The sequence below is a fragment of the Thermochaetoides thermophila genome (genome assembly GCF_000221225.1).
Source record: "Thermochaetoides thermophila DSM 1495 unplaced genomic scaffold scf7180000011816, whole genome shotgun sequence".
NCBI classification, from domain to species: Eukaryota; Fungi; Ascomycota; class Sordariomycetes; order Sordariales; family Chaetomiaceae; genus Thermochaetoides; species Thermochaetoides thermophila.
In genome coordinates this window covers 6077610-6105393 of record NW_006383032.1, presented here as the reverse complement: position 1 = coordinate 6105393, position 27784 = coordinate 6077610, and the positions used below count along the sequence as shown (strand labels likewise).

Here is a 27784-nt window from a genome sequence, read left to right as displayed (position 1 = left end):
TAGACGAGCCAATGGACGATATACCTTGTTTTGTCTCGCCGCAGAAGGCCTCACTGAGTCCTTGTTGGGACAATGCCATCAGTGACTTAAGTCCACTGCTCATAGGGAACCATTTAGCCATAATCAGCATCTCACTGAGCCCTCCTCTTGAACACTATGAAAAGAGGTGCGACACGGAAGCTCAGAGTACCAGCCCGGAACGAGTCTTGGCATCGGGCTTTGGCGCAAATCGTTTCCTGAAAACTAGATGGGTAGGGTTTCAAAGAGTTAGCAGGAGCCTGGAATGTCAACAAGTTAGAAGCTTGGGGTGATGAGCTCCTGGTCTCGTCAGTGGGTTGACGGATTGACATCAACGACTAGATCACACAAAGCATGACTCGACCTGTTATCCAAAAAGTGGTATCATTCATGAAGCAAACCGGCCACACATAACAAATTAGAGATCTGACTGATTCTGAATGTCCATGCCGTCAAGTAGTGATAACCCAAAATCCCAGTAACAAACCTAGACCTATCCCAAAAGGAACCCCAATAACCCCAAAAGAGGATATGTACGAAACCATGTGTGCTTCTAAATCCTCACGAGTCCTCACCCGCCGAAGCAGTCCCCTTCCTTTCCAAGTTCCTGACCACGCTTGCCAGCGCAGTCTCCACATCCACATGGAAGTACGGCCTATTAATGCCATACAGCGGCACGTACCTCGCCTCGCGGCTGCTGCCACCTGAAGATGCTGATCTCGAGGCAGCCGCAGCCTCAATATCAACCTCCGTCTTCTCCTGGCTCTGAGCCTTCTCATCCTCAGCTGTCGATGGCGTGACGACCGCCTCAGCAACAGCAACGAGCGGACCAGCCGCATCGCGCTCCTCACTTGAGGCACCCCGTGCCTCATACCCGAACCCAGACGCGACAAGCGCCCGCTTAGTCCAACGGTTTTGCACTCCCGCAAAGTGCCATTCAACACGGTCAGGGGCTGTGTAGCGGTTGAATTGGTCGCGCAGATCTATCAGTGCTTGGGCGGCAGTCACGTCCAGGAAGTTTACAGCTGAGAAGTCAAGGATGATAGCACGCAGGGTTGGGCGTGCAGCAATCTCCTCGTTGTTGATGACCTTACCGCGACGCGGTCCAGGGTCGTTCCAGGGGCGGTCGCCGACCTTCTCGTACTTGTTGAGCTGGGTGCGACGCGTGTGTTTGAAGACGTAGATGGTCAGGTTGTCGAGGTGGCGTGCGCAGTTGACGTAGTTGAGACCTTCGCCAAAGCGGTAGATGAAGACGCCCGGATAAGGGGTCTTGATGTCGACCTGAGGATTGGACAGATCGCTACGATCGAGAGGGATAAAAGTCAAATGTGCCTTTTCGCTCTCAGCAGCGTCGGACAAGGGCCCAGCGCCACGGATACTCTCTCTTGTAGCATAGTGAACCTCCACACGGCCCAAGAATCTGCCGGGGCTCTTGGCCATACGGAAGAGAAGGACCGCACCTGAGGCAGCCACCGTCACGTAGATGCCATTCTCAATGTTGGTGAAGATCGAGACGAAGACGCCTGCGAAGAAGATAACGCATTCAATAGGTGACGTCTTCCAATACTTGTACACCTCCCGTGGAGGGGTGATAAGGTCGCCGACAGCGTGAATAATGAGAGCACATAGCCCGCTGCTAGGGATAAAGAAGAAGACGGATGTCAAAACATAGAGGGCGAGAAGCACAATGACGGCAGTGAAAACACCAGCCAGTGGGGTTCGAACACCGGCCTTGGATTTGATGGCTGTGCGGGAGAACGACCCCGTGGCGGGGTAGCCACCTAGGAAGGGACCGAAGAGATTGGTGAAGCCGATAGCGACGAGTTCCTGAGAAGGGTTGATGATGTAGTTGTTGACGCGGCCGAACGACTTGGAGATGGCGATATGCTCAATAACAAGGACCAGGATTGTCGTAGGGATATCCGGTCCGAGTGCAGAGAGGACCTCCTTGTTGATCCCAGGGGCGCCAGTGTGTTGGAAGCCTGAATGGAAAACAGATTATTAGTACTCAAACCACTTTGATCGAGGGTCATAGGGGGAGGGGGGGCATGCTCACCACTCGGAACGGTGCCAAGAATCTTGAATTTGGCATCCGAGGCATTTTCAACCTTGCGGTTGACAAGCCAGCTCACAAAGATGTACAGGATCACAATAAAGGCCATGCGCAGCGTAGAGATGAAGAACCATGTCTTTGCCCGGCTGGGATACCTCCTGCCCATATAGTTGCAGAACCAGCGGTAGAAGTATAAGCCGAACAGAGCGGTCAAGCCCATTGCTGCATCGAGCCTGGTCTTCGGCAGACTCTTGAGTGTGTTGATGATGACCTTGTAAGTAGCCTCCCGAGTGTTGACCCCTTTGATGCCCAGCAGGCCAGGAACTTGGCCAGCTGCGATGCTGATAGCGGAGCCAGTCATGAAGGCGCCGATGGACACAAGGGGGATGAACTCAACAATGAAACCAGCTCGGATCAAGCCCAAAAACAAGAGCACTGCTCCAGAGATCAATGCCAGGCTGCGGGCAATGACATCTGCGCTCATGTCAGGATGCTCCTTTTGTACCCTCTCCACGATGTTGCCAACAATTGTGGACATGACAGCCACCGTCTGTCATGGTCATTAGTCAGTGAATATCCAACATACTCAAATGATCACAGCTACGTACGCCAATTGTGATGTCCTTGGATGTGGCAAAGGCCCAGTAGAGGAAGAAGCCAACAAAAGAAGTGTAAAGGCCATATTCAGGAGTGAGGTTGGCCAGCAGCGCATAAGCCATACCCTGCGGCACGACAACGAAGCCGACGGTGACACCTTATCTCACGCATTAGTTTTTTTTTTTTTTTTCTCTCCGTTATTTTGATCGAGCTTCTACTAACCAGCAATGATGTCGCCCAGAAGCCACGTAAGGTTGTAGTGGAAGATCCAATTCACGAATGGGAAAAGTTCCTTGAGATAATTGATAACACCAGTGCTTGTGGGGAGAAGTCCCCGAACAAAGTCCTTGGTAGAGGGTTCGGACTCGATGTACGAGCCATCATCATAGAAGGAAGAGTCGTCAAAGGTGTCCTCGGGGTCAATGCCCAGGAACCTTTTGACACGGTCGGCAAACTTGGGTGAAGCCATGTCAGCTGCCCGTCTATAGATGACTACTAGTACAGCTCTAGTAGAGTCAAGACAAGGGCTGCGGGAGGGCGCGACATGACGGGGGACGAAAACTCGGGTCTTATATTTATAGGAGCCAAAGTGCTGAAGGGTCTTTGGGACCGATGAGGCTCCCGCTCAAGGTGGTATTCGGATCTTGGCTATCAGCTGGAGATCTTGTGTGCTCTGCCACCGCATGCTGTGATTACAATAAGGAAGAGGAGACAAGGGTGGCGAAGCCAGGGCCACGGACAACGTGTACCAGGTGCATGTACGACGGGCCAAGCGCTGACGAGTCTGTGCAGCTTGTGTGGGATGAAAATGTTTGCCTGCTGGGATGTTCCCGTTGCATAGAGCCTCCAGAAGGGCGGGACGACGCAACAAAATGGAAAAGGAAACACTATGATCTGCACGCCATGGGTGAAACGAGGTGGAGGTGCGTAAATTCTACCCGTCCCAGAGCACGTTTTCCCCGCTGTGAACCATGCAAAAACGACAGTGTGCGGCGGGGAAGGGGGGGGGGAGGGAGGATCCGGACCTTGATCCGGAGCTGGGCTGCGCTATCTCACAGCTGTTGACTGGCGTTGGTAGACTGCAACCGAGGGACACGGTAAACCCTGTACTGTATGCTGTATCTCCGCCGTTAGCGTGAGCCGCCTGCTTGATCGAATCGCGGGGTGCGCTCTAGTGGCTAGAGAGAGGCCTAGCTACCATTTGAGGACTTGATATTGACTTTGGTGATAATTTTTGGTGTTGATGACTTCGGAATGAGGCTCAAGGCTCGGCACACGTCAATCGAGATGCCAGATCTCTGGGCAGGCCGCACATTTCACAGCTTTCCGTACTTCTAACTTGGCTTCCGAAATGCCGGGAATGCTTAGTTCATGGAGAAGCGTTGTGCTGCGAATCAGACCAGAGCTTTCTGGCTCGGCAGCGATTGCGACATCTGGGGAAGGGGCACACAGGGCTGAGATGAGCTGCTGGGCAGGACGGGGGAGGACTGGTCGAGTATGAGACGGGACGGACACTACTGCATCACGTCAACTTCGATGGCCAGGTGTGTACAGGTGTGCACAGGTGTGCACAGGTGTGTACAGGCAAAAGCCGAGTGGGAGAACAGGGCGTGTCAAGTGCGACCTTCTCGCAGCAAGTTCATGGCAAAGCGCGAGCACAACATCGTCGACAAGACCGCGAGAAAGCACGGCCAGGCTCGGCAGTCGAGACAGGGACCATTCCGTTCCTGGAAGGCGGTGAAATAAATACCAAAGTACGATTCTCTTCAGTCCCACTTACCCATGCTTTGAGCGGGCTCAGTGGCTGCCACGGTCTCTCCTCCGGAACCCCTCTCATCTCCAAAGCCTTGGCGTCCAGATTCCAGTTTTCTGGGCAGCTTCCTTTCTGAAAGCTTCAGCCCGACATCACTCACAAAGAGTTCTTCTGTCGCATTCGTTTCGTACGACAAAATGCACATATCTGGCCAACAGGATGAGAGCTTCCTCGAGTCCAGCTCTTCATCTTTGTCATAGATTGATCCCGGCGTGGGGGGCAGGCCGAACCATGGTCGCAGCTCGGAAAATTCAAAAAGCGTCGTGTTCGCCCGCCTCTAGGGCATGACGACATCCAGGGGTCTTCTTGCGCGATCAACCATCAATCTCAGTCGTCGGCTGTTAGCCATTCAGCACTCTCGCTGACGCTCCGTCCTGCGCCCAACGCCCGACCTACGCTAGCGTTTCCACGTCGCCTGGATCACTGTTTTTGGCCCCTGTCGCCTTCTCACCTTCTCCCAAGTGCCCAGCAGCTTGGGTCCGGTCCGAGTTTTGTGTCGGGTCTTTATCTCGGTATCTTCGCAACCGTCGGCCACGGCGTTTGTGCTAAGTCCGGCCTTCCGTCTTTCGGCCATGGACCGATTTCCCATGCGGCCGAAGTTGAAGTGAAGAGCGCCGCGCCCACGGAGCCGGAGACACTGCGAAGCGACGGTAGCGACCGAGCCTTCGTGATTCCCGGCCCGACGACCGTGTCCTCGCTAGGTTCTCCCCCCCCCCCCCTCTCGCGTCCGGTAAGCGCCGGGGCCAATCCCCCACTGGTACTGGCCAGCCGAAAATAGCCACACATCCCGCAAAGCTCTATGGAGAAGGCCGCGGACATCCTCGTTCTCCCGGGTAAATAAACACCGAGCTTTGGCACAGCTGAGAGCGTTCTTTGCGACATTGTTTTGTTTTGACAAGAGAAGTATCCTGCAACTTGCTCTTCAGCTTCGGCAATCCCGAGTTCGGGGTTTCGGGACGGTCACCCAAGCAATGATCCGGGCTCAGAGTGATGTGGATTGCACAACTTGCAGCACTTTTTGAAGGAGATGATGAGGATCGTGAATATTTTCTAAACAATGGCAAGACCATGGATAAAAAATTCTCATGATATAGTTCACTGATAGCCGAGCTGAAGTAAGGGCCGGCTTGGGGTGAAAGTACTGGATGTGAATAGGCTGATTCCTGGGTCTTCTTGCTGGCAAGGCCAAGCGAGCTGCAACCCCAGGTTGGTAACCTTGAGGGCCCGATGCCCATTAGCACATTCCTCTCTTGTGGCCTGGTCATCTGTGCCAGTGGCGCTAGCACCTGTCTTCCGCAATGCAAGTCGACAATCCCGTCCACATCTTTCGACGTTAAGATGATCTTCTCCTTGATGGACCTATGAGCGAGAAGTTCTTACAGGGCCCTATATTTTTGTTTACGTAGAGATATTCAGCCCCCCAAGCTTCTATTGACTGGCTCCGACCACTGATGTCCGGCTGTGTCTTGATTCTAGGCTCCCCCGATCTTGCCCAGCCACGTCACGTTAGAAGGGAACATCGGGAGAGAGACGGGCCGAGGGAATCTGGCCTGTTTCCCCTCCACCTTGTCTGCCTTATGATGGTCTCAATGCCCGCTGCTGAATGGTCGCCGACTTGGTCGGCGGGTGCAACACTCGAGATAATGCAGATATCGTAGGCACAGTTGAAAACGCAAGACTAAATCATCTTTGCGCCAACTACAAAATCTCCTTGCCCACCGCCTCTCATTTGTGCTGTTGAAAACCCAGCTGCATCCTACCGCAGACCGAAAAAGAGAAAAAAAAAAGTAACGAAATGTATCATCTAGACGACGTCAATTTCGTTACCAGCCCAGACCTCGAGGCGGAGAGCTCCTTTCCGGAGAGACATTTCACGCTATCCTACGACGACGAAAAGGACCCAGCTGTGGACAGTGTCCACGGCCAATTGGCCGTATCGAAACCTCAGCCTATCGAGCCAGCAGCAACCTCTCTTTGGTCGGAGGGCTGGTCCAGCCGAATCGAGCAATTGCATCATCGCAACCTTGTAAGTTATCAGCATCCTCCTGACCAATCTTGGGCTTAGTCGGTCTGACGGCGAAACTTAACATCCGGCCAGCCTTCTCAGGCTGCCCCTTTTGTTGAAAACCCCCTTTCTACCCCCTCGTTTTCTCAGACAGCATCCAGAGCGCAGGCAGAATGCGATCTGTTACGTCGACACTCCCTCGCAAGTCACTTTGGGCACTTCACGCAACATGATTTCTCCCTTGAGGATGAGCTCGATGGAAACCCACTCGCAAATGACGGCTCAGACGGTTCGTCTCCTACTACCGCAGGATGGCCCCTGAATCAAAGGCCCCGGCGAAGGAGCCCGTATCGAATCACCAAGCCATCACAAACCCTGAGGCCTGGTCAGCACTCACCCACCAGCAGGTTTCATGTCCAAGAATTCAATCCTGCCTCGACGAGCATCGACTGGCGTGAGTTAACAGAGGCATTCCAGACCGCCCACGGCGGTATGGGCACGGTTGCTCCATATGCCGCCTCGGACGTGACCGACGCCGACTTCTTCCTCCCACCGCAGGAAACGGGTTTTTCATCGTCGCCGTCGAATCATAACAATCAAAAAGCCGACTCGAAGCGTATCGCCCACAAGCTTTCAGAGAAGTCCCGCCGGAACCGGCTCACAATTGCGATTCGCGAGATCCAAAAGCTGTTACCCACGGAAATGGACCGAGATCGTGACTTTCTGGGAGACGGATCCACCTTAGGCTCGAGGTCGGAGAGAGGACGCAGCGAGTGTGACTACGTTATCCGTCCGGGTGTGCCAAGCAGCAAGCTGGATGTGGTCGAAATGGCTGTTGGCTTTATCAAGGACCTGAAACAGAGGAATAAAGACCTGGCTAGGAGAGCTCGCGAAGCAGAGAGTAAGCTGCAAAAGTGCCGTTGCCAGCAGGAACGGCATGGAGAGAGGGGTGTGGATGGACAAGGGGAGACGGGATAAAGGGATAGCTGTCACGATTATGGAGACATGGCATAGGAGGTAGGATGTGAAATCAATTATCTATAAAGCTAAACGATGTGAGGACATGAAGAAGTCATATATTTCATCATGTCTTACTGAGCAATTTTTTTTCACAGCATTTCCGGATGTCTTGGTAAAGATTCTCTATGGCGGTGTTCAATACCCGGAATTTTCTCCCATAACTCAAGACTGGCCGGCAAAGATGGTCGTTCAGTGTCACTCTGTTGCCTTTTTACATCGATTAGGACGAGTACCATCATGCTGTTATTGATAAAAGCATATCTCTGTATTTGAATTGGCCTAGTTTACCAGTCAATATCGACAACTATTAAAGACTTCCTCCTGCTGGCATCATTGACTCATCTAGCCTTTAACTCTGGTGTTCAGCAGATAGGTAAACCCCTTGAACCACACAGCAAAACACTAATCATAACTCTCCCGGCTTAACAGTTTCATGCGAGTGAAGGCTAGCCAATAGCTCAATCGTGATAATAGCCGGTTTTAACTTTGAAAATCTAGCTGATGCTGATCAACCCATTTCCCAGTTCTTTTACCTCCGTGCTAACAAGGCTCTGGATAAGTGGGACCAGCGTTTAGCCTTTTCCCTCTTCACAGAGTGGGGAGCCCTTTTTCATTCTGAACAACTGTCCACCCAGAGCTCAACTCGGATGTACCGTGCACATTCCCGCTTCTAGCTGCACGTATTCTTGGATATGCCTGATTCCCTTCTATTTCTATTCCAAGCTTGCAGACTGGAGAGTTTTGCTAGCATCTTCCTTACCATAAATTACCAACCTAGCACCCCACGTGAGGTCAGCTGGCCGCGGAATACTTCCTCCTCAGGCTGCCCCCGCTCGCCCGGTGTAACCGCGCACTAGACTGATGCATAAAACGCACAGAAGCATCTCAAGAAAAAAAAAATCTTCCCCACCTTCTTTGTTAGTATAAGACCCTTCTGGTACGTTTGGGATATGTGTGGGCAACACACGTGACGCAGCCGTTCAGGCTTTCCCATCATGGGGCTATGTCTGATATTGCTGAGGAGTGGAATTCTGGTGCTCTTGAAAGCCTGAGCATTTCGAATGTTGGAAATTAAGCACTAAGAATGAGACATCGGGGGAATTCGTTGGATATCTTGGACTTCAGCGTTATAGGATATCTCATGTGGGTCTGATAATTCCTCATTCCTCAAGGGTTCAGAGTGCGGGACTTTTGCCCAAATAACCCCGGGGTGTACTATCTTACCAAAAAGCAAGGATAAGTACTACAAAGTGTTGATAGATGATGGCTTGTAAGGGATAGGCAAGGTTTCATCCAAGAGAGCTGTTATTAGATGATTAAACTGTTCCGCATGTATGTCCGGATGACTCCGGGGGTAATGGAATAGATTACTATTCGAAGTAGAAGAGTTCAGTTGTTCATCTCCGTCCAATATTGACTTCCCTCTCCCAACAAAAAAGCATGAAGTAAAACATGAGAAAATTTTTTCACTTCGATGTAAAGCCGCATCTCAAAGCACAAGCTTCTTTGAGAGGGAAATCCAGAACTCTCTTCGAAAACTGAACCTTGATGCTAAAAAGCAACACACAATAACCAGCTACTTATCAGCCACGTCGTTCTTGATTGGAGTTCCACTAAGTATCCTTGATATTCACCATTTAAGTGCAAAGCATGCTTTGGCCTCTGAAATCAGTAAGGATGCTGTTCCGTCTTTGCACAGATTCAACATGATAAAAATCAGCGTACTCAGAGACTTAAGGTTACTAATAGCATGTCCTTCGTCAAGCATGATGCAGTGAAACCAGACCCGAAACATCTTGTCAGGGTACTTTTCCTTGAGCTTTTCGCACTGATTATTGCTGAGACTAATCGCCTTCAAGTTGTCTGACCCTTTTATCGGAGTGGAACTGTTTCAGAGGTTCTTCATAGGTCATAACCCTATTGCAAAGGATTAGTTCTGAAAACTTTTGAGAATTCGAAATACATGGTATATCAGGTTCATCCTACAATATATCTGCGTTCATGTAGCGTATTCATTTCAATGCGGACCTTGTCGGTATTCATAAGGTTGGAGACCGTTTCCGTGATCGGATATCCCAGCAATCCATTGATTAACAGGGTTGGCTGGCACAGTGATCAACGTAATCTGCGCCTCTCTATCTGGACGGAATTTGTCATCCGTTGGAGGGCTGCCGGCGATGCAAGCAACAGCTTGGATCATTTCACCGAATCCCAATGCGTCAGCTAAGATTCCCCTCAATGGCGCAACGCTTTTTGAAATTCTCGCCCTGCTTTCTAGCTGTTATGGCTTCAAACTAGTCCAATGCCCAAGAGGCAACCAGTTCTTCTGGAGTCATCGGCGGAGGATGTTGCAACATCTCCAAGAGGATTTGGCAGGGTTTTTTGGGTAGTATTTGTTCTCTTTTGGCAAGAATCTCGGGTGGATCGCTTTCTGCTGGTATCTCCGAGTCTTTTGGCTCTTTTGGCTGTTGGTTCCGTGATGATTTTGCACTTTTTTGTGACTCAAGGAGAGTCATCAGAGATGGGAATTTGACAAGAACATCCTCGAAAAGTGACTGTGATCTTGTCAATCGTTTTGTCTTTCACAGCTCGCTGCGATCGGACTTGAGTGTATTCATTCTTCAAATCTTGAATATGTATTTCCACATAGGTCAACTCTCGAATGATTAATGTCAGGAGGGTCTTGTTATGCTCTGTCAGTCCTTTATTAGTGTGACAGAGTTGTAGTAGCTTCTTTTCAGATCTTGATCTTAAAATTTTCTTCTTGCTGAGAAGCATTTTCTGCTGTACGGTCAGCTCATCCTGATCATGTTTGTGACCTCTTCCCATCCACTTCGCTTGATGTGTCTGCCCGCGGTTGGCTTTGCCCTTCTTGCGAGTACGGGACCGACGGAGATCAGGCTTGTTGCTTTCATCCTCTCTTTCAGCATGGTGTTTACTGTCTCTGTCGGAGCTGAAACAGCTCTCATCTTCCTCCTTTTGATTGATCTACTTGTCATTAGAAGCGTCATGAGTAAGCTAGGAACAGTCGACTCTCGAGAACCGGACTCATCTCCAGTGTTTCCACTTGATTCAATGACTTTAAAATTCTGGATGCAGACCGTGTCTGTGTCTGCTTCATGAAAAGTCCATCGCGGTCACCATCCTTTCCTGCTTGATGACGACTCCGTCGACAGTCTGTCTAGAACCTTCGGCAACTGATTGGACTGAATTGGCACTAGAGGTCGCGGCCTGAAGAACTGGGAATGAGAAGTCGGCTCTGCATCCGGCCCACCTGGATCCGTTGTATCATTGGCTGTGAGAATCAAAAATTCTTGTGCGTCTCGATGGTAGACATCTTCCGTCTACGAATCCTCAACAGTGTGGGGGATGTAAAGCTCCTCTTCAGAAGTTAATCGAGATGTTTTGGTGGCATCATGAAGGGGCATGTCTAGCTTGTCCTTGCCTAATGAAGGTACGCTCAAGTTTAAACTGTATCCAGAACGTCTATTAAAAGCCTAAGCTTCTGAAATAAGAAAGCTCGCATATGGGAAATGCAACGATTATCGGGTCAAAGCGACGCTTGTAGGTTCTGTCAAAGCCAAAAACGAGTAGTGAGCAAATATCGGGAATTCACAGGTGCACAGAAGAACGTACCCGAGAAGAAGGAATGTAGAAATGTGATGCATCACTAAAATACGAGACAGGGATGTGGAAAAATATATGGCAATCGCTAGCCTGGTGGAAGGAAAAAAAAGAAAAGAAAAAGAGTTTTGTTACCAATAATACTGCAGGGTGAGGGAACGAACGCAGAAATATATTCATGATGCATGTTTCTATACCCTCGAGAGTTTCCCTCAATGACTTATCTAATTCTTAGAACCCGACGGGAAGAGCATATTTCTCAGGCCACTCCACACTTGGGAAATGTATGAAGTGAGGAAACCTTTTGGCGTGAAGATGGCTCGTCGGCGACAGACTCGGCCAGCTCAGAGAAATAAAGGATACGGGGAGGGAACTCAGCCATGAACCAAAAATAGATCACTTGGAGTTTGCTAGATAGTTGCATGAAAAGCATTGACTTGCTGGTGAAACACGCAGGATGATCTGGATGACCTTTTGGTATGTGGGATGGGAGGATCAAGCAGCCCAATGCTACACTTTTCAACCCTTGCGCTATGATAAAAAAGTGGAGAATTGAAGAATAGATAATTTCTTGATGTGGCAGTAGTGGAAGGGAAGTATGTGAAGGTCAAACTTGGAAGAAAGTGAAGGAGAAGGACGGGAAAGATCGGGAAGTAAGCAATGTATTTTGGGTGCCGTGGCCATGGAGCCGTACATTAGGAGTGTGGAAAGACTAGGGAAGGAGGAGAACACAGGGTCTTAATCAAAATAACCTCAAAAGTTTTGCGAAGTGAAGGGAGAAAGGGCATTGTGAGCAATCCCTATCTCCCTCTTTCCTATCAATACTACCGCCAACCTTTCCATCCGTCTCAAGCTCTCTCGAGGAGAAATAAGCGCTTGGGAGTGAGCCAAAAAGAGCTGTTGGAAATCACCATAGATACCCTTCCTGCTATTTCCGTGTCTTCAGGTGCTGAGTGACATTCGGCAGCCTGCCTTTTCTCAACATCGAAAAGCTTCCAGGCCCTCAGACACCAGAGGAAAGATGCGCCAACAAGGAATGTGATGCCGATGTAGATTTGAGATGGCAAGAACTCTTCGATACCATGACCTTTGACCATCTGCAGCGAAATGGCAACCCCAAACGTAGCTGGCAAGACCAATGAGAAGCAAATAGCTCCAAATGCGCTCGCAGCCTGGTCAATTTTCACCACCTCAGCCAGAATAGGGTTCACTGTGCTCCAGAAAATGCTAGATACGGGGCCTGCCAATGCAGCGAACACCAACAGGCCTGGATAACTCCGCACAAAGATCCAAACCGTCAAGCACAGCACACCGGATAAGAGATGGGCAGATAATGCTGTGTTGATACGCCCAAGCAAGTCACTGTAATAACCGAGCACAGGTCGACCGAGGCCTAAAGACAGGTTCATAATCGCCTGCACAACAGAGCCTTGAGTGGGAGTAAGACCGATTGACGTACCATATGTCGGAAGGATGTACCAGAGTGAGACGTAACCTAACTCTGTGATAAATCCCCAGGCAAGGACCAGCAAAGTCTGTGTGTGCAGGAACTGACGGATAGAGACTGAGTAACGGGGCTTGTAAACGCCAGCAGTTGTGTTGTTCGACCCCGTTAGTGATTTGTACTTACGGAAGAGAAGGGCACAGATGGTGTTGCCGGCTATGCAGATGTACCCGAGGATACGCCATGCCCAAAGTATTCCGACGCTGCTGATGAGACGGCCAGTAATGAGATTGAATGCAAAGCCGCCGAATCCGACACCGGAAGTAGCAAGGCCGAGGGCAAGGCTGCGACGCTTCGAAAACCAGGGCGGCCAGAGAGACATGGCCTAGATTCGCCAGTTAGCTAGTGTCTATGACCGGGAGGAAAGATCTTAAGACTGCATACGGGAATGTAAAGAAGACCTTGTCCCCAACCGAAGCAAAGAGAATAAGACACAAAAAGATGCCAGATCGTGGTTGCATTGGATGAGGCAGTCAGCCCTGCAAATTGTATGGCGGCCCCCAACAGCATCGTGACTCTTGACCCAACCTTGTCCTGGAGAGCAACGCAAATGGGCGAGATCAAAAGTGCCTGCGAGACAGCTAGGCCGCCAATCATGGCGTATTCAAACTCAGTCGCGTGGGAGAACGTGTTGTAGACCGTGTACCAGTCCAGGAAAACTCCCCACGCTGAGTTAACCCCGCAGGTACAGGCATTGATGATGAAAGAGCAGATGGTGCACACCCAGCCGTAGCCACCGTCGGGAGGGGTATGCTCAACGATTTCAATGCCAGACGTATTGGGCGTTTCAGGGTCGGTGTCGCGCTGCTCAGCCGATGCCGACGTTGTTGAAGAAGCGGCTAGCATATCTCCTCCCGCAGAATGAAAGGTTTCAGTAGTAACTTCACAATCACGATGACGCATTTTCTTAGGAAAGGGGCTGTCGCCTCTGAGATGCTGTTGCTCAGCCATTGGCAATTGTTGTTAGAGTCGGTCGGACGGACAGATTGAAGGCTGAGGTAAACGAGGGAGAAGTGGTGGGGGGAGGGGTGAGAGACGGAAAGACATCCCAGACAGTTCTGGCACCGAGATTTGTAGACAATGGATCAGGTGCATTGGCAGAGAAAAGAACGGCCAAAACACAAGCAAAAACGCGTCACATCCATTTGTACTCACCAGCAAATGATCTGAGCACAGTGTTCTCGGACTCTCGGACGGAAGAACAAGTTCCTAACCTTCCGCCCAGAATCAGTAAACAAACCGCATACTGCTCGATATCTCATGTTTGTCACTGGCTTGAGCCAGAGCCATTATTCCTAACATCAAAGCGCATGAGGCTCAGGCAAATGGAAGCACAGAGTCTCGGCCATAGTGCGACTGGGCCAAATTGTGACTAGCTAATCATGCAGGAAGGTCTTGAGGAATTGATCCCTCACAGAAAAGGCTAACAGCATGTTCATATCTTCCCGGCCTTATTTCTTTTACTCTTGCGTCCATTCACTTTGCAATAAGGTAAATTCGGAGGTTTCCAGAACTTTACTCTCAACAGGGTCACATTTTGGCATCGTTGCGATTTTTACAATGGCCTGTCGGATCTCGTTCGTCGACCAGAACTCACATGCCAAGACCAGACGTTGCTGTGGCGATTGTCAATGTTTACTGGTTTAGTTTGCCAAGACTTCAGGGGCTCAGGGGGTGGACATCGGGAATCCTGTCAACCTTTCATGACCTGAGCAGTTCAGTAATGACTTACCTATCATCACTGAAAACTCATTTTCTTGTTATAGAGACTCCATGAGCTCTCCAAAACCTGTCTTGTCCTTACCCATCTCACCAGTCTACTTGCTCTCAAACGACTCAAGGACTTCAGCCATATCCTCCGCCATGGTTTTTACCTTCCTCCGAGACTCACCCTACTCTCTTCCAGCTTGACATTTGCTTCCTTCGACTTTCTCATTTGCTTCTTTCCCAATATGCCACCATTTTGCTTCCCTTTACCCTTTCTCTGCTGAGTAGCCCTCTCCCCTTCCTCATCTTCCCTATGTTCTGTGGAAACACGATATCATTTTTGCCGTCCTTCTCAGCATTCTCATCCTCACTAAAGAGCATCAACGGCTCTTCCATTGAAGGTATCATTTTCTGTTTCTTGTATGTCTGCAGCGCGCTACCAATTGTGGTCATCTTCTTGGAACTCCATCAGTCTCTCTCATCCACGCTGTCCTTAATGACTTTTGCAAAGTGGGATTCTTTGGTATGACAGATTTGGTGAATGCGGCCAAAAGCTTGAGTTTTCATTACCGTGTCCCACTACTGGTCGACCAAAGTGATTTGCCACTAAGAGGCTGAGAGTCTGTGCGCCAAACCTGATAGAGGCAATCTATCGTGCGATCTGGTTTAGCAATGTGCCTCAGATGCCAAGAGAATTGAGTCTAAACTCACCAGGATCTTGAACTTCAAGATTGGTACTAAAAGTCTTTATGACTTTGTTCTTTGAATAGTTCGTCACTTCATCAACGTAATAAAGAAAACCAATGCCCTCTTCAAAGAGCATCCTGCCAATCATGCCGGTGAGTTTTATTTAATTAATAATGAGACTAACTGTCACAAGAAGTCAATAAGCTAGCTGTGTTAATCACCAAGACGAAGCTATTTTTCAGGAACATGCCGGCAATCTTGCCCTCAGGTGCCTGTTGCTGCCACTCCAAGATTTCCTTCTTGACAGCGATTGTCTGGCACTGGCCAGAAGCACTTGATTGGGGTCATCTTCATCCTGTTGGTGGGCCTGATTGGAACGGCCCTTAAAATTGAGAATGCGATTGCTGTCAATATGTTGATGTTCGTTCCTCCTCTGCCCTCCCCTTCTCATTGGGGCTCTCTCGTAGGCGAACTGATCTTCGCCACTATTGTTCTCTTCTTCGGATCTTTCACCTATCTCGGGCTCGACGAGCCGTTTAAGATTGAGCTGAGGATTTTCACAATAGGGGTAAACATCAATTTCTTTTAGAGTATTCTCGAAAAACTCTTTACAAAATGTATGACTGCACAGTGTATGGCCTGACTTCGGCTGGGCAGGCCATTAGACCGGACGCTTACAAATGATAGCTCAGTCGTCATTACTGAGATATTTTATCTTGACTTTGATATTGCTTTCATCTTCTGGTTCCTTTCCAGGCGGCTATGTTCTCCATGGTGTGTTTCTGTTGCTGGAAAGTTTGGGAGGAGGAGGTTTCCTGTTTGGCCATTCTATCAGCCCTGGTTGGAAATAAAGTCGAGAATGGTTTCGCTTCCGTGGATGTCTGGGATGATGGTTTGTCTTGGAGGACAGTAGGGCACGTGAAAAGGGCAGTCTTCAGGGAAGCTTGTATGGGAAACGAGATTTTATATATGTGATTTCAATCAAAGAAACAGACCAGAGCTAGAAGTCTCGCAGGCCAGTCTGAGAGGTGTGTGATATTCGTTTTTTTTGTGTTAGTGGAACTCAGATTGACACCTTATGCTTCAGAAAGCTGGCGGAAGTAAAGCCGAAAGTAGGCGGTTTAAAGTTATTAGAGAAAAACCGGGAGAAATAGAGGTTACAAAAATGCAAGCATCAAGAATATGATGAAGGTGGTAGTCGAAGAGAGGGAAACTTGACAAAAAAAAGTATCACTGGAAAGGATAACTTGCTGAATCCCCTTGTTCCTCTGATAGGAAGATGCCAAAGAATATGAGGGTGACTCTTCACTCATGAATAATTGAATTCAAAATGCCGGAATATCGATGTCTGCAGGGTAAATTTGGTATAAGAGGTGGATGAGGGGGGCTCAAAGGAAGAAATGAGTGCCTTGGGGTGAGGGGGAAGGGGGATCGGTAGGTTTCGGAAGCAGAGAGGGGAACGCTGACGAGTGACAGATGCAGCTTTGTGTGATTGAAATGTGAAAGAAGGATGGAGGATGGAGAATGGGAATAAATTGGCAAAGATGGCGAAGGGAGGCGTGGGGCAGGTGGAAGGGTGGAGTGCGGCAAAAAAGAAGGAGGGAAAAGAGGCTGTTAACAAGGTGGACAAAGGACCATGATTAGTGGAAGCTAAGTGTGGAGGGAACCCATGGATTTATTTATCGGAATGGAGCGGCATAAGCCATTAAACCTGAAGGTGTGTGCTACCATTCAACTCTCGATCTGTGCTGTAACAGCTCTGTTATGCCTGCCTACCTATGTGCAGCCCCGAGGATCAGAAGAGACTCCTGAAAATCACCTTCCCACGCCAACTCCATAAATCATCCCGCCGATTAAACTGCATAATGCTTTTTTAGTCCAACTCCCCAGTAACATAGCCAATCTGCTTCCTCTGATCAAGCCCCCCAGCTGCCAACCTCGTAGCAAGGACATTCTGGCTGTCCACCAACCGCTTATGCTCCGTAATCCTCCTGATGGTTCTCTCATCCGCAGCCTTCTCGATCCTCTCGATCGCCTGCCGCTCCTCAATCCGAAGCCGGCTAAGCTGCTGAGCATTCCTCTCCCTCTCCGCAGCCTGCTTCATCTCCCACGTGAGTGCCATCTCGTGTTTCTTCTCCTCCAGTTCCATCTCCGCCTCGGCGATCAGCCGGGCCCTGGTAAGGCCGGCTTCTGTCAACCGATGCTCGTGTTGGATGGCTGCCTCGCGCTCTTCCTTGCGCCGTCTCAGCTCCGCAGCAAAGGCTTCCTCCTCGATCTGCTGCCGCTCGCGCTGGGTGGCTAGTTCGTTCTCGTGCCGGCGGCGGGCACACGCATCTTCAAGCTCGGCTCGAGAAAGGAAGATCTGGTTCTGGAGCTGCGCAATTTCCTTTGTGCGCTCCAATGCCAGCTTGTGGTCTTCTTCTTCCTTCTTGATGCGGTACTCGCGGGCCTTGCGCTCACGCTCGGCTCGGAGAAGTTCCTCAGGGAGGTTGACTGCGCCTTCGGGCTGGGGGACCGTGGGGTCATTGGCGTAGTAGACATCTTTGCAGCGAGACATGCGGAGGACCTTAATGAGGTCTTGGTTGAGCGGGGATGGTGGCATGACGCGAGCAACATATTGGGTTGGGGAATAAGTGTACTCGCCATCAGAGTAAAGATAACAGGGCTTGTTGATGTCATGCCAAATGGCTCTGAGGAGGGCAGTTGTGGTCTGGACGGGATTTGCCGAGTGGAGGGCCAGGTGCAGAACAGTCTTGCCCTCGCACTGTATAGTCGGGTCAGAGCCATGGTCGATGAGGAATCTGATGGCCTGCTCCATCTTCTTGATACGCTCCCTGTTCATCTCACCAGTGCTACCGGCGTTTAGGCACAGCTCACCGAGGGCACTGCGGCCTCCATGCAGTGGACTTGGGAAATCGGGCTCATGGCCATGCTTAATCAGCGCCTCCATCGCAGCAATATCGAGCTCTCTCGCGGCGTTGTGAAGCGACCCGTCATTGATGGACGGCTCAGCCACAAGGAGGATTCCCAACAGAGCAGCCCCCATTTCTCCGCCAATCTGGGTTGCCATGGTTAGAGGAGTATTGCCTGCTGAATCCATCACATCAACAACTGCGCCTTCGAGTATCAATGTCTTAACAAGATCCAGCCTCCGGTGCTGGACTGCCAGCATGAGCGGTGTTTTCTTCGAGATGTCGGTTTCAAAGTTGACCTTGGCATTACGCTCAATCAGGAGTTCTATGCATGCACTGCTGACTCTCTTTTCCGGCTGGAGGAGTGCCCAGAAAAGGACCGTGACAAATTCCTCTTCTTCTACCTCATCAGTGACACGCACTCTTGTAACCTGGTCATGATAGTAACCAGCATTGAGCAGGGCTTCCAGAATATCCACGGATCGTGGGAATCTATCCAGGGCATGGAACAAGATCGGCATGAAGGAGGGGTGGTTGAAGACGGTATCAAGTCCATCTTCTCCGTTTCTGTAATCCGCAAAGACGTGGATGAGCCTGAGCACCTCGCTCTCATCCAAACCAGCCTCAAAGATATACGGGAATGCCAGAGACACTGCAAGGGGAGAGGGCTTTTGATTGAGCAGCTGCTGGATCAGATGAGCATCTCCCTTTTGAGCTGCTTTCTGGAGAACCAAACCATCTTCATAGTTAACGTCCACGGGCGACTGCAAGAGCCTGCGTGCAAACTTGCGTGCCACTTCATCCTTTTCCGAGTCGAAGGCATCAATGCAAGTAGCCAGTGCCAAAGTCAGCGCCTTTCCTTCAGCGCCCTTCCCCAAGAGCAACTCTGCAACCTGGAATCCCCGCTCTGTCATCCAAGTCTCTCCGGCCTCGGGGGTGAACACCTGTTGAAAACTCCAGGAGATGTCTTTCTCCGAGATCTCGAGCTCGAGCAGCATCCCCAAGATATCGACCATCATCAACTGCGCTGCATCGATCAAGGTCTGGCAGCCATTAGCTGTTGGAGACGCTCCGTGGTCAAGCAACAGCCTGACTAGTCTGGCATCGGGTTCATCCTTGACTGCCCGATTCAGCGTGATGTCAATCTCCTCGCATGGCGGCAGCCCGGCTTCAAACAGCCATTCGATAACCTGGTACCTGGCATCGCGGCTGAGCTTCTTGCTTGCCTTTAAAGAGCGCAAGAGGGTCTCTTTGCCAGGCCGCTTCTGTGTCTCGCTGACAAGCTCGACGCCAAGCATCACCTTTAGGGTGCTGAAGACCGCGCTGCGGGTTGCATTCCACACGGCTTCACCATAGTTGAAGTCCGGGCTGGCGCCATACTGCATCAGCAGACGAACCAAGGGCTCGCCGTCGAGACCGAAGCGCGATGCAGCAGCGAGCTGCGCATCGACAACCTCGCCGTCAACGCCTCTCTCGAGGAGCAGGCGGAAGACCCGCTCGAGGGTGGGCAGGTCCTTGACGTTCGTCACCGCCTGGAAGCCCTTGACAAGAGTATGCTTCGTGACCTGGGCCCTGCTAGAAAGTAGCATCTCAAGCACGGCGTATGACCCGCTCTTGCAAGCTTGCACGATAGCCTGCCCATCTTGGTGATCGATATCAGCTCCAAAGTCAACCAGAACTTTCCCAAGCGCGATATCCCCCTCTTCCACAGCGGTTAGCAGTGCATCGGATACAATGGGACCCGAGAGCCCCTTCTTGAGTAGACTCGTACAAATCGCAAGCCGCTTATCCTTATTCTTCAGATCCATTGCATGTTGGAATACCGTCCGCAGCACCGCAACCGAGTACTTTGCTGGGCTCTTCTCCAGAATGAGCTGCACGATCTCCGGGTTCTCGCTCATCACGGCTCTCGCGAGCGCCTTCCCGTCAGAAGACTCTGCATAGGCTGCGAGGAGCGCAATCAGAGGGCGATCGTTTGAAAGCGCAGATACGGCAAAGCCTAGCGCTCTGTTCACCTCGGTGGCCGGCGCGCCGCCTTCTATAAGCTTCTGGGTGAAGGTAAGACGGTCCATTGGCTCCAAGATGTTAAGGGCCTGCGGTAGGGCGCGGCCCAGCGAAGCAGGGGACGGGTTCGCGCTGAAGAGCATATCGACGATGGGCTCATTTGCAGCCCTCACGGCGCAGCAGAGGGCTGCAGCATTGTGAGCGTTGACATCGGCACCGGCGGAGAGCAGGGAGTGCAGAATGGAGAGGTCTTGCCTCTCGGGAGGGGTTTGGAGAAGAGTTTGCACTTCTTTGAAAAGTATAGCATCGAGGATTCCGTTTTCAGTCGTCCGGCTAAGGATGGAGTGAACTTTGTTAGCTTTTGTGGAGTTTCCAGGTGTTCCTGTGAGCAAATCGAGGCCACGGTAAAGGGTATCGTGATTGGGTTTGCCCTTTTCGAGGAGGAGCTCGAGTAATGCCGGCTCTGGATCCTCGGCAGCTGGGATAAGTTAGCAGTGTCGCGGTCCAATGTGTCCTTTTTTTTCAATAAACATACCGATGGCAACAGGAAGGCCCTGTTCGTAGTTGGCATCAATCACACCATGATCCAGGAACAGGGCCACCAAGTGGCTATCAACCGGCTTCGTTGACAGCAACTGAATGAAAGCCTGAGCCAACTCGGCGCTTGGCTGAATCGGCCCCATCCGAGCCCGGAGGAGCCGCATTATGATTTGGTACCTGATGAGCCTATCACCAAGTTCCATGGCCTTCAACAAAGCACCATTGATGGTATGGATCGATGGCCTGCTTTGAAGGAGCGTCTCTAGCAACGGCAGATCTTGGTTGACTACTGCGGACAGAATGCTCGCTCCCGCATTGAAATCGACATCGGCATTATTCTGCAGCAGCAAGCCAATCAAGGCCTCGTTCCTCCTAGGCGGTTGCTCTTCAATTGCAGCCTGCAACACTGCAGAGATGCACGACTGCGAGACGCCCGCTGGCACAAGGCACTCAGCCATGTGACAACGGACGGGATCTGGAAGATGATGGATTAGAGGGAACACCCGGTCAAGCGTGTGGGTCGATGGTCTGCCGGTTAAGAGCTGTCGCACCATGGCGACGTTGCCCATCTGGACGGCGATCATCAAAGCAAGGCCGTCCTTGTAGTCGACTGAGGCCACATCATGACTGATGTAGGCCACGCTGACATGGCTACTCTGGGATCCTTGCCTGGAAACGGTTTGGCCGACAGCGAAGTGAGGGGTGAGCAAGAGCTGCACGGACTGAAGATCGGAGGCCTTGACTGCGTCGATGAGAGCTTCAGAAAGGGGATTTCCTTTCGCGCCTTTGCGGAGCAAGATGCTAAGAATGGTGTGACGGTCTTCAGGGAGGAGATTTTTCGGGATGCTCTCGACACACTGAGAAGCGTAAACCGGGCTGAGGGGCGTATGCTCATTCAGCATGGACATGACCAGGCCCGTATGGCCCCGGGCAATGGCCGACTTGATGACTGACGCGTCCTGGTAATCGACCGAGGCGCCGTAATACAGAAGCAGGTTAACCATGTCGAAGAAGCCAGCTTCACAAGCCACCACAAGGGCAGCCGAGACGGGATCCCCTGAAGCTCCAGCGCAAAGCAGTGCCTCAGCAAGGACCAACTTCTCGTTCGGGTTGATGGTATCTTTCTGGAACAGCTGGATAAAGCTCTCCGTCACAGCTTGACCTCCGCTGATGGGAGGCTTGGCCCCCGTGAGGATGGCCAAAGCAATATCAACACGGCATTGCTCGATGGCAGTCTTCAGGGCCTCCCCCTTGCTGTACTCCCCATCAGCAGCGGCTCGGCTGAGCCACAGCACGGTTGGGAGACATCCCTTTTTGGCAGCACTGACCATGCACATCGACAACCAGTCGGGGGGTGGTCGGCCCTCGGACTGAAGTACGAGACCTACAATGTCGGAATACCCCCCCATGGCGCACAGCTCTGCGAAAGCGTTTTTGGCATCGTCAGTTTGGGAGGCATTAGCACCGCGAGCAAGCAGTAACTGGACCATCACCGGATCCGTGGTACGCAGCGCATATGACAAAGAATTGTCAAGAGCGATCTCGTCGGCATATTGAACCAACAAGGCGACCATATCAGCCTGCCTGTTCTCGATAGCCTTCTGCAGAACACGACTGCGCTCTAACGACTCGAGGCTCCTCCGCCGGGAGATGATGCTCGTCTTGCTCTTGACATTTAGGACATTGATGTTGCCGCCAGCTGACTTCAACTTCTCAATAAGAGCATCGGCGACGCCGGGAGAGCCACGGTTGGCGATATGGTTGTCGAGGGCCTCGAAGATCTCGCTCGCTTCCCACGTCTTCTTGCTGGAACCGAAGGCTCGCCTGAGGCTACCATGCGAATGCCTTTCCATGCCAGAAGACGACGACAATCGCCGACGCTTCAACAGCTCCTCTGCCTCGAGGTCGTCCTGCTGGGTGCGGGCAACCGGGGCTGGGAGAGGTGGGATCACCGGACTCGGTTGGTGGATCCCCCATTCGGCGGCCAGCTGCTGGAGCCGGGCCCTGCGGGCATCCTGGCTTGCAACAGAAGAGGATGTCATTGTCGAGCGTACAGGACTTGAATAATCTGGGTCGAGGAACTTTCGACCAAAGTTACATTTCTGGTTGGGTTCTCAGCTCCTCGAAGCAAGGGAGGAGGGAGGAAGTAGGAATATCGTGTTTGTCAGGAAGTCGTAGTAATCTTCTTTATGCGGCGTAGAATTGGATGGTGGAATATTCTGACGAAGCGACCAGTCCTATAAGCTGGCGAAACAAACCTAGGCCCAAGTTTGAACAATTATCAAAGAAACGCCGAAGGGAGGTCCCGCTGACGGTGCATACGCCTTGGTTCTGGAAACCCGTGCAACACAATGACTGTGGTGCTCGGGTTCTGGAAAGTGAGGAGAGCGACTCTGACGAAAAGCTCGTAGCTGTAGGACTTGCGCTCGAGATCAGGCGATCCTTGGTTTCCGGTCAAGGGTGAGAATAGAATGGCAATGAGTCTTGTGAGCATCACCTCTTGCTTGGGACCAGCATGGAGAGAAATCAAGATTAAGAATAAAAAAAAACAAAAATAAATGAGCCCAAGGGCAGAGAAGTGTGTGCAAATAAGTCGACGAGTCAGGCACTCGGAAACTCAACCGAGCAACACAAGCACTCGAGGACAAGGCGCAGTCAGGCCAAGCACGGGCTGGGTGTCACCTTGTCCGGCAAAGGCTCAGAGCCCTAGCAAGAATAGGATCGAGTCCTACCGTCACTCAAGGTGGTTTAGAGTTCGGGAACACCACTGAAGTTGCATCGACTGACGGGTTATGAGTGGCTGTCAAGGGCCGCAGCCGGGCCGCTGGGGATGTGGCCATCAACCGGGACTCAAAGCGCCAGGCACAGCCTCGATGAGGCGGGTCCAGCACAACCCAACAAAAAAAAAAGCCCGGCTTCTGCAGCATCTCCTGGTGCGAATGCGACACGTTTGACGGTCGATGCGTCGAACGAATGCAGCCATGCAAGAACTGCGCTGGTCGTCACAGCACTAAAAATTGCTCCAGAAATTCTGCTGGACACCAAAGAAGGTCAAGGGTGGCCGACTAATACTGCTGAAGTGGTGCAGGCGACAGAGACCGAGAGCATCTGAAAGCCCAGCCGTATCACGGCAGCTTCCAACAGCAGCAACAGAGACCAGCGATCACCGCCATCGTTTCATTGTTCCCTATGCTCGGGTCTGCAGAAGATGTTGGATCGACACGCACATGGACATGGACCTGACTGACAATTTGGCATAGCTTCGGTGGGCGGGTTAGTCAACCGTGCTGCCTAGCTTGGCTAAAGCTGGATGGAAATGCTAGCAGGCTTGCCCCACTACATCTTGGCATTTCCATGCTCTGCTGCCAAGCCGTCTCCGCCTCGGGCCGGGCTCGGAAACCAGCCAACATGCCCTTCTCCAATGACATCACCCTATTTCGGAGTCGTCGTCATGCGCACTCGGTATTCGTTCAAGTCAGACCTCCAAGTCTTATCTTAATGAAATTGTTAGTTTCTATGAAGTTGGTGCATGAAAAAAAAAGGTCTCAAGTTCCACAGCAGACTTTGATGTCCGCGTAAGCTGGCTCCTCCTAAAAGCTCTTGGCACTGTTTGGACGCTCACACGTCAGAGTTGGGAGGAGTCGAGTCAGGGACTAAGAGTAAGGATAAAGAAAAATGAACGTACTCGATAGTTGTTCGGGTTCTGAAGACAGCAAAAACTGCTCGGCCAAAAGCTCTGCCGTTGAAAGCTTGCTAGGATATTTTTCAGGCACCACATCTCTCTCTCTCTCGGGACCTGACGACTGAAGGGTCATGGGCTCAGGAACCGACCCCTCATCAGGGGAGTAGGACCCATAAAGCTCCACCACCCCCATCAAACCCCGCAATTCTGGGGGCGCTTCGCAAAGCCAGTGGGGTGCGTGTCTTTGTTGAGTCGCTGCCTTCGAGAAAGTCCAAGTACATCTACGGTAGGGCATCGTGTCCGAAAATCATGTAAATGCAAGACAATCAATAAACCTTGGAATATGCCCAGTTTTAGAGTTCAAGAGTACACAGGATGTGGCACAAGCTCACCTCCGGCGCACAGATCTTGTGAGGGTAAAGTTCAGGAGGGCGGGGCAGGCGGAGATAACTTTGAGGTGCTCGGTAAGCGGCATCACGCAAAGCTTCGGCTTAATAATCCTCACCAGATAAATAGTTTGATGTCGTTCACTTCAAGAAAAAGAAGAGCCCCGCAAGTTATTCGAGCTCCGCATCATAACTTGTAAGTAACATCGTCACTACCCGGAAGACATTTATTGCGTTAGTGTCTACTATTCCATGAAAACTTCCACCATGACGCCCATTCCGCAGACTATGTCTGGCATCCTCATCGAGCAGACGGGCGGCATCGAAGTCCTGAGATGGAAGACCGATCTGCCCGTCCCGCAGCTTAAGGAGGGCGAGGTGCTGGTCCGCAACGAGTTTATTGGCGTCAATTACATCGACACGTAAGTCTTTTATTGCGCCTCCAACGTCTCCCCCATCACAGTCCCTCTTTTACTGACCAAGGGCTCTCTCTTCCCCTTCTACCCAGGTACTTCCGCACCGGCCTGTACTCCGCCCCCCTTCCCTTCATAACAGGCAAAGAAGCCGCAGGCACCGTAATCTCAGTCCACCCCTCCGTCTCGTCCAGCGACTCCCCCGTCAAGGAAGGCGACCGTGTCGCTTACATCGGCGACCGTACATACGCCGAGTACACCGCGATCCCGGCGGCCAACGTGGCTCCCATCCCCGACGGCGTCTCAACTTCACTGGCAGCCGCCTCCCTCTTGCAGGGCCTAACCGCCCTGACCTTCGTGCACGAGGCCGTTGGCCTGTCCCCACTGAAGCCGCTGGGGGTCGGCTCCGGGCCCTGGGTCCTTGTGCATGCCGCAGCCGGGGGGACCGGGTCGTGGCTGGTGCAGCTGCTGACGCTGGCGGGAGCAAAGGTAATTGGGACGGCTGGCGGTCCGGAAAAAGTGGGGATTGCGAAGAAGAATGGGGCTCAGTGGGTGATTGACAGTCGCGCGGAGGATGTCGTGGCGAGAGTGAAGGAGATTACGGGGGGTAAGGGAGTTGACGTGATTTTTGATGGTGTTGGCAAGGCGACGTTTGAGGCAGATCTGGACATGATTGCCAGAAAGGGGACACTTATTATGTTCGGTAACGCGGTATGTTTTGCTTTTCCATGTTCGCTTGTCTGAGACGCGTTGATTAAAGTTGCTGACTTTGGACTTAGTCCGGCGCTGTGCCTCCCGTCGACTTGTTCAAGCTCACCCCTAAGAACCTCAAGCTTATGAGGCCTTCGCTGTTCGGCTACATCACCACCCCGGAAGAGCGGGCTGCTTACACCAAGGAGCTCTTCGACCTGCTGCTCACCGGCAAGATTAACGTTAAGATCCACGACATTTACCCGCTTAAGGAGGTCGGACGTGCACATTCTGACCTCGAAGGCAGAAAAACCACAGGAAAGTTGCTGCTCAAGGTCTAAAAAAAAATAAAGGAATCAATTACTCCATAACCCCCCTACGGGCTCATTTCCTAGTCATGACATGACTAAGAATTAGAGCATTACGAAAGTTAGTAGTAGTAGTAGTAGTAGTAGTAGTAGTAGTAGTAGTAGTAGTAGTTGTTGTTGTTGTTGTTGTTGTAGTTGTAGTAGTACTAGTCTAAAGGAAAACCAAACCCTTGTCCCAACCAATAACAGTGCTATAACCCGAAGCGAAGTCGTGTCATGGTCATATCATCAGTTTCCGTTCTGCGCGTCGAGCGCAGCCAGCAGCTCGGCCGGCGGTTCCTGCCGGTAGCCCTTAGGGTTGTTCTTGACCCAGCGCCACAGATCCGCGCAAGCATCCTCGAGCGTGCGTCGCGTCTTCCATTGCAGCTCCTCATTGGCCAGGGCGGGATTGGCGGTCAAGTCCAGGACGTCGCCGTGCCTCCGGCCGACAACTTCATAGGGGAGATCGCGGCCGACAACCTTGCTGAAGGCCTTGATCATTTCGAAGACAGTGCTGCCGCGGCCGGAACCCAGGTTCCAGGCGCGGACACCAGGCTTGTGCTCTCGCAGGTAGTTGAGAGCGGCCAAGTGGCCGTCGGCAAGGTCGAGGACGTGGATGTAATCACGAATCGCAGTGCCGTCGCGAGAGGGGTAGTCTAATGATGGGCATTAAGCATTCCTGGGTTTCGAAGACACACACACACACACACATATATATATATATATATATATGGTCGACTCTGACTTACCATCACCGTAAACTTGAAGCTTTTCACGCTCGCCAGTAGCCACCTTTCCGAGCAGAGGAAGAAGGTTGTAGGGCACGCCCTGAGGGTCTTCGCCCATGATGCCGCTAGGGTGAGCGCCACAAGGATTAAAGTACCGCAACAGCGCCGCGTTCCATTGCTCATACGGCTTGCCAGCCGCCTTCAGCTTACGCCTCTGGGCCTCGATCTGGTCGGTGATGACCTGCTCAATCATGCGCTTGGTCTGGCCGTATGTGTTGGTGGGACCGAGAGGGCAGTGCTCGGGAATAGGGATCATATTGGGGAAGCGGGTCGCGTCGCCGTAGACAGTGGCCGACGAGGAGAAGACGACATTGGTCACATTGTGGCGCTCCATGCAGCGCAGCAGCGAGATGCTGCCGCCAACATTGACGCGGTAGTACTCGAGGGGGATCTCGCCTGACTCGCCGACAGCCTTCAGGGCGGCGAAGTGAATGACGCTGTTGATCTCAGGATGCTTCGCGAACACCTCGTCGAGGGCCTGCTCGTCGGTAATATCGACTTCGTAGAAGAGGGGGCGCTTCTTGCAGATACGCTCAATGCGATCGATGGCGACCACCGATGAATTGGCGAGATTATCGACGACAATAACATCGTAGCCATCTTCAAGGAGAACGAGGGTGGTGAAAGAGCCAATGTACCCGGTACCACTAGGCGAGAGGACCTATCAGCATCATGCCATACATGCTTATGTATGTCATGGCAGCCGCTACGCGATGCTCAACGCAAGCAAGATGCTTTGCGTCACCGTTGCAGAAGACAGGCATGGGGATTGGGGTGGCCTCGTGATCGACCGTACATACCCGGTGACAAGGACAGTTCCTTTGCCCCCAGCCATCTTGGGATATTCGAAATTGGGTTCGTCAGGGGGTTGGGTAACGTGGCAGCGGGAGAAAGAGGACGGTGCTCGCGACGTTGATTAGTGAGAGCGCGAGTATCAACGACAGAGCAAGCGAGAGAACGAAGAGAAAAGAAAGAGCGTGGTGTGTACACGACC

General features: G+C 51.7%; 6 protein-coding genes across 6 annotated transcripts; 2 read left to right on the top strand and 4 right to left on the bottom strand.

Moving 5' to 3' along the window:
• Nucleotides 1-579: 579 nt before the first annotated feature.
• Nucleotides 580-3137, bottom strand: CTHT_0037690 (uncharacterized protein; the record flags this gene model as incomplete). Its single annotated transcript, XM_006694129.1, has 4 exons — nt 580-2000; nt 2075-2621; nt 2680-2825; nt 2891-3137. 4 exons carry the CDS (start codon nt 3135-3137, stop codon nt 580-582), a joined length of 2361 nt encoding a protein of 786 aa, XP_006694192.1.
• A 3139-nt stretch (nt 3138-6276) lies between these two features.
• CTHT_0037680 (uncharacterized protein) lies at nt 6277-7464 on the top strand (the record flags this gene model as incomplete). The annotated part of the gene is made up of 2 exons (XM_006694128.1): nt 6277-6507; nt 6580-7464. The coding sequence occupies 2 exons, from the start codon at nt 6277-6279 to the stop codon at nt 7462-7464; spliced, it is 1116 nt and encodes a 371-aa protein (XP_006694191.1).
• Nucleotides 7465-11978: 4514 nt separating this feature from the next.
• CTHT_0037670 (uncharacterized protein) lies at nt 11979-13480 on the bottom strand (the record flags this gene model as incomplete). The annotated part of the gene is made up of 3 exons (XM_006694127.1): nt 11979-12256; nt 12761-12959; nt 13019-13480. The coding sequence occupies 3 exons, from the start codon at nt 13478-13480 to the stop codon at nt 11979-11981; spliced, it is 939 nt and encodes a 312-aa protein (XP_006694190.1).
• A 3421-nt stretch (nt 13481-16901) lies between these two features.
• On the bottom strand, nt 16902-22978 carry CTHT_0037660 (uncharacterized protein; the record flags this gene model as incomplete). Its single annotated transcript, XM_006694126.1, has 3 exons — nt 16902-20422; nt 20480-22552; nt 22807-22978. 3 exons carry the CDS (start codon nt 22976-22978, stop codon nt 16902-16904), a joined length of 5766 nt encoding a protein of 1921 aa, XP_006694189.1.
• A 1841-nt stretch (nt 22979-24819) lies between these two features.
• CTHT_0037650 (uncharacterized protein) lies at nt 24820-25996 on the top strand (the record flags this gene model as incomplete). The annotated part of the gene is made up of 3 exons (XM_006694125.1): nt 24820-24974; nt 25061-25676; nt 25745-25996. 3 exons carry the CDS (start codon nt 24820-24822, stop codon nt 25994-25996), a joined length of 1023 nt encoding a protein of 340 aa, XP_006694188.1.
• Nucleotides 25997-26251: 255 nt separating this feature from the next.
• CTHT_0037640 (UDP-glucose 4-epimerase-like protein) lies at nt 26252-27625 on the bottom strand (the record flags this gene model as incomplete). The annotated part of the gene is made up of 3 exons (XM_006694124.1): nt 26252-26658; nt 26752-27437; nt 27591-27625. The coding sequence occupies 3 exons, from the start codon at nt 27623-27625 to the stop codon at nt 26252-26254; spliced, it is 1128 nt and encodes a 375-aa protein (XP_006694187.1).
• Nucleotides 27626-27784: the final 159 nt, after the last annotated feature.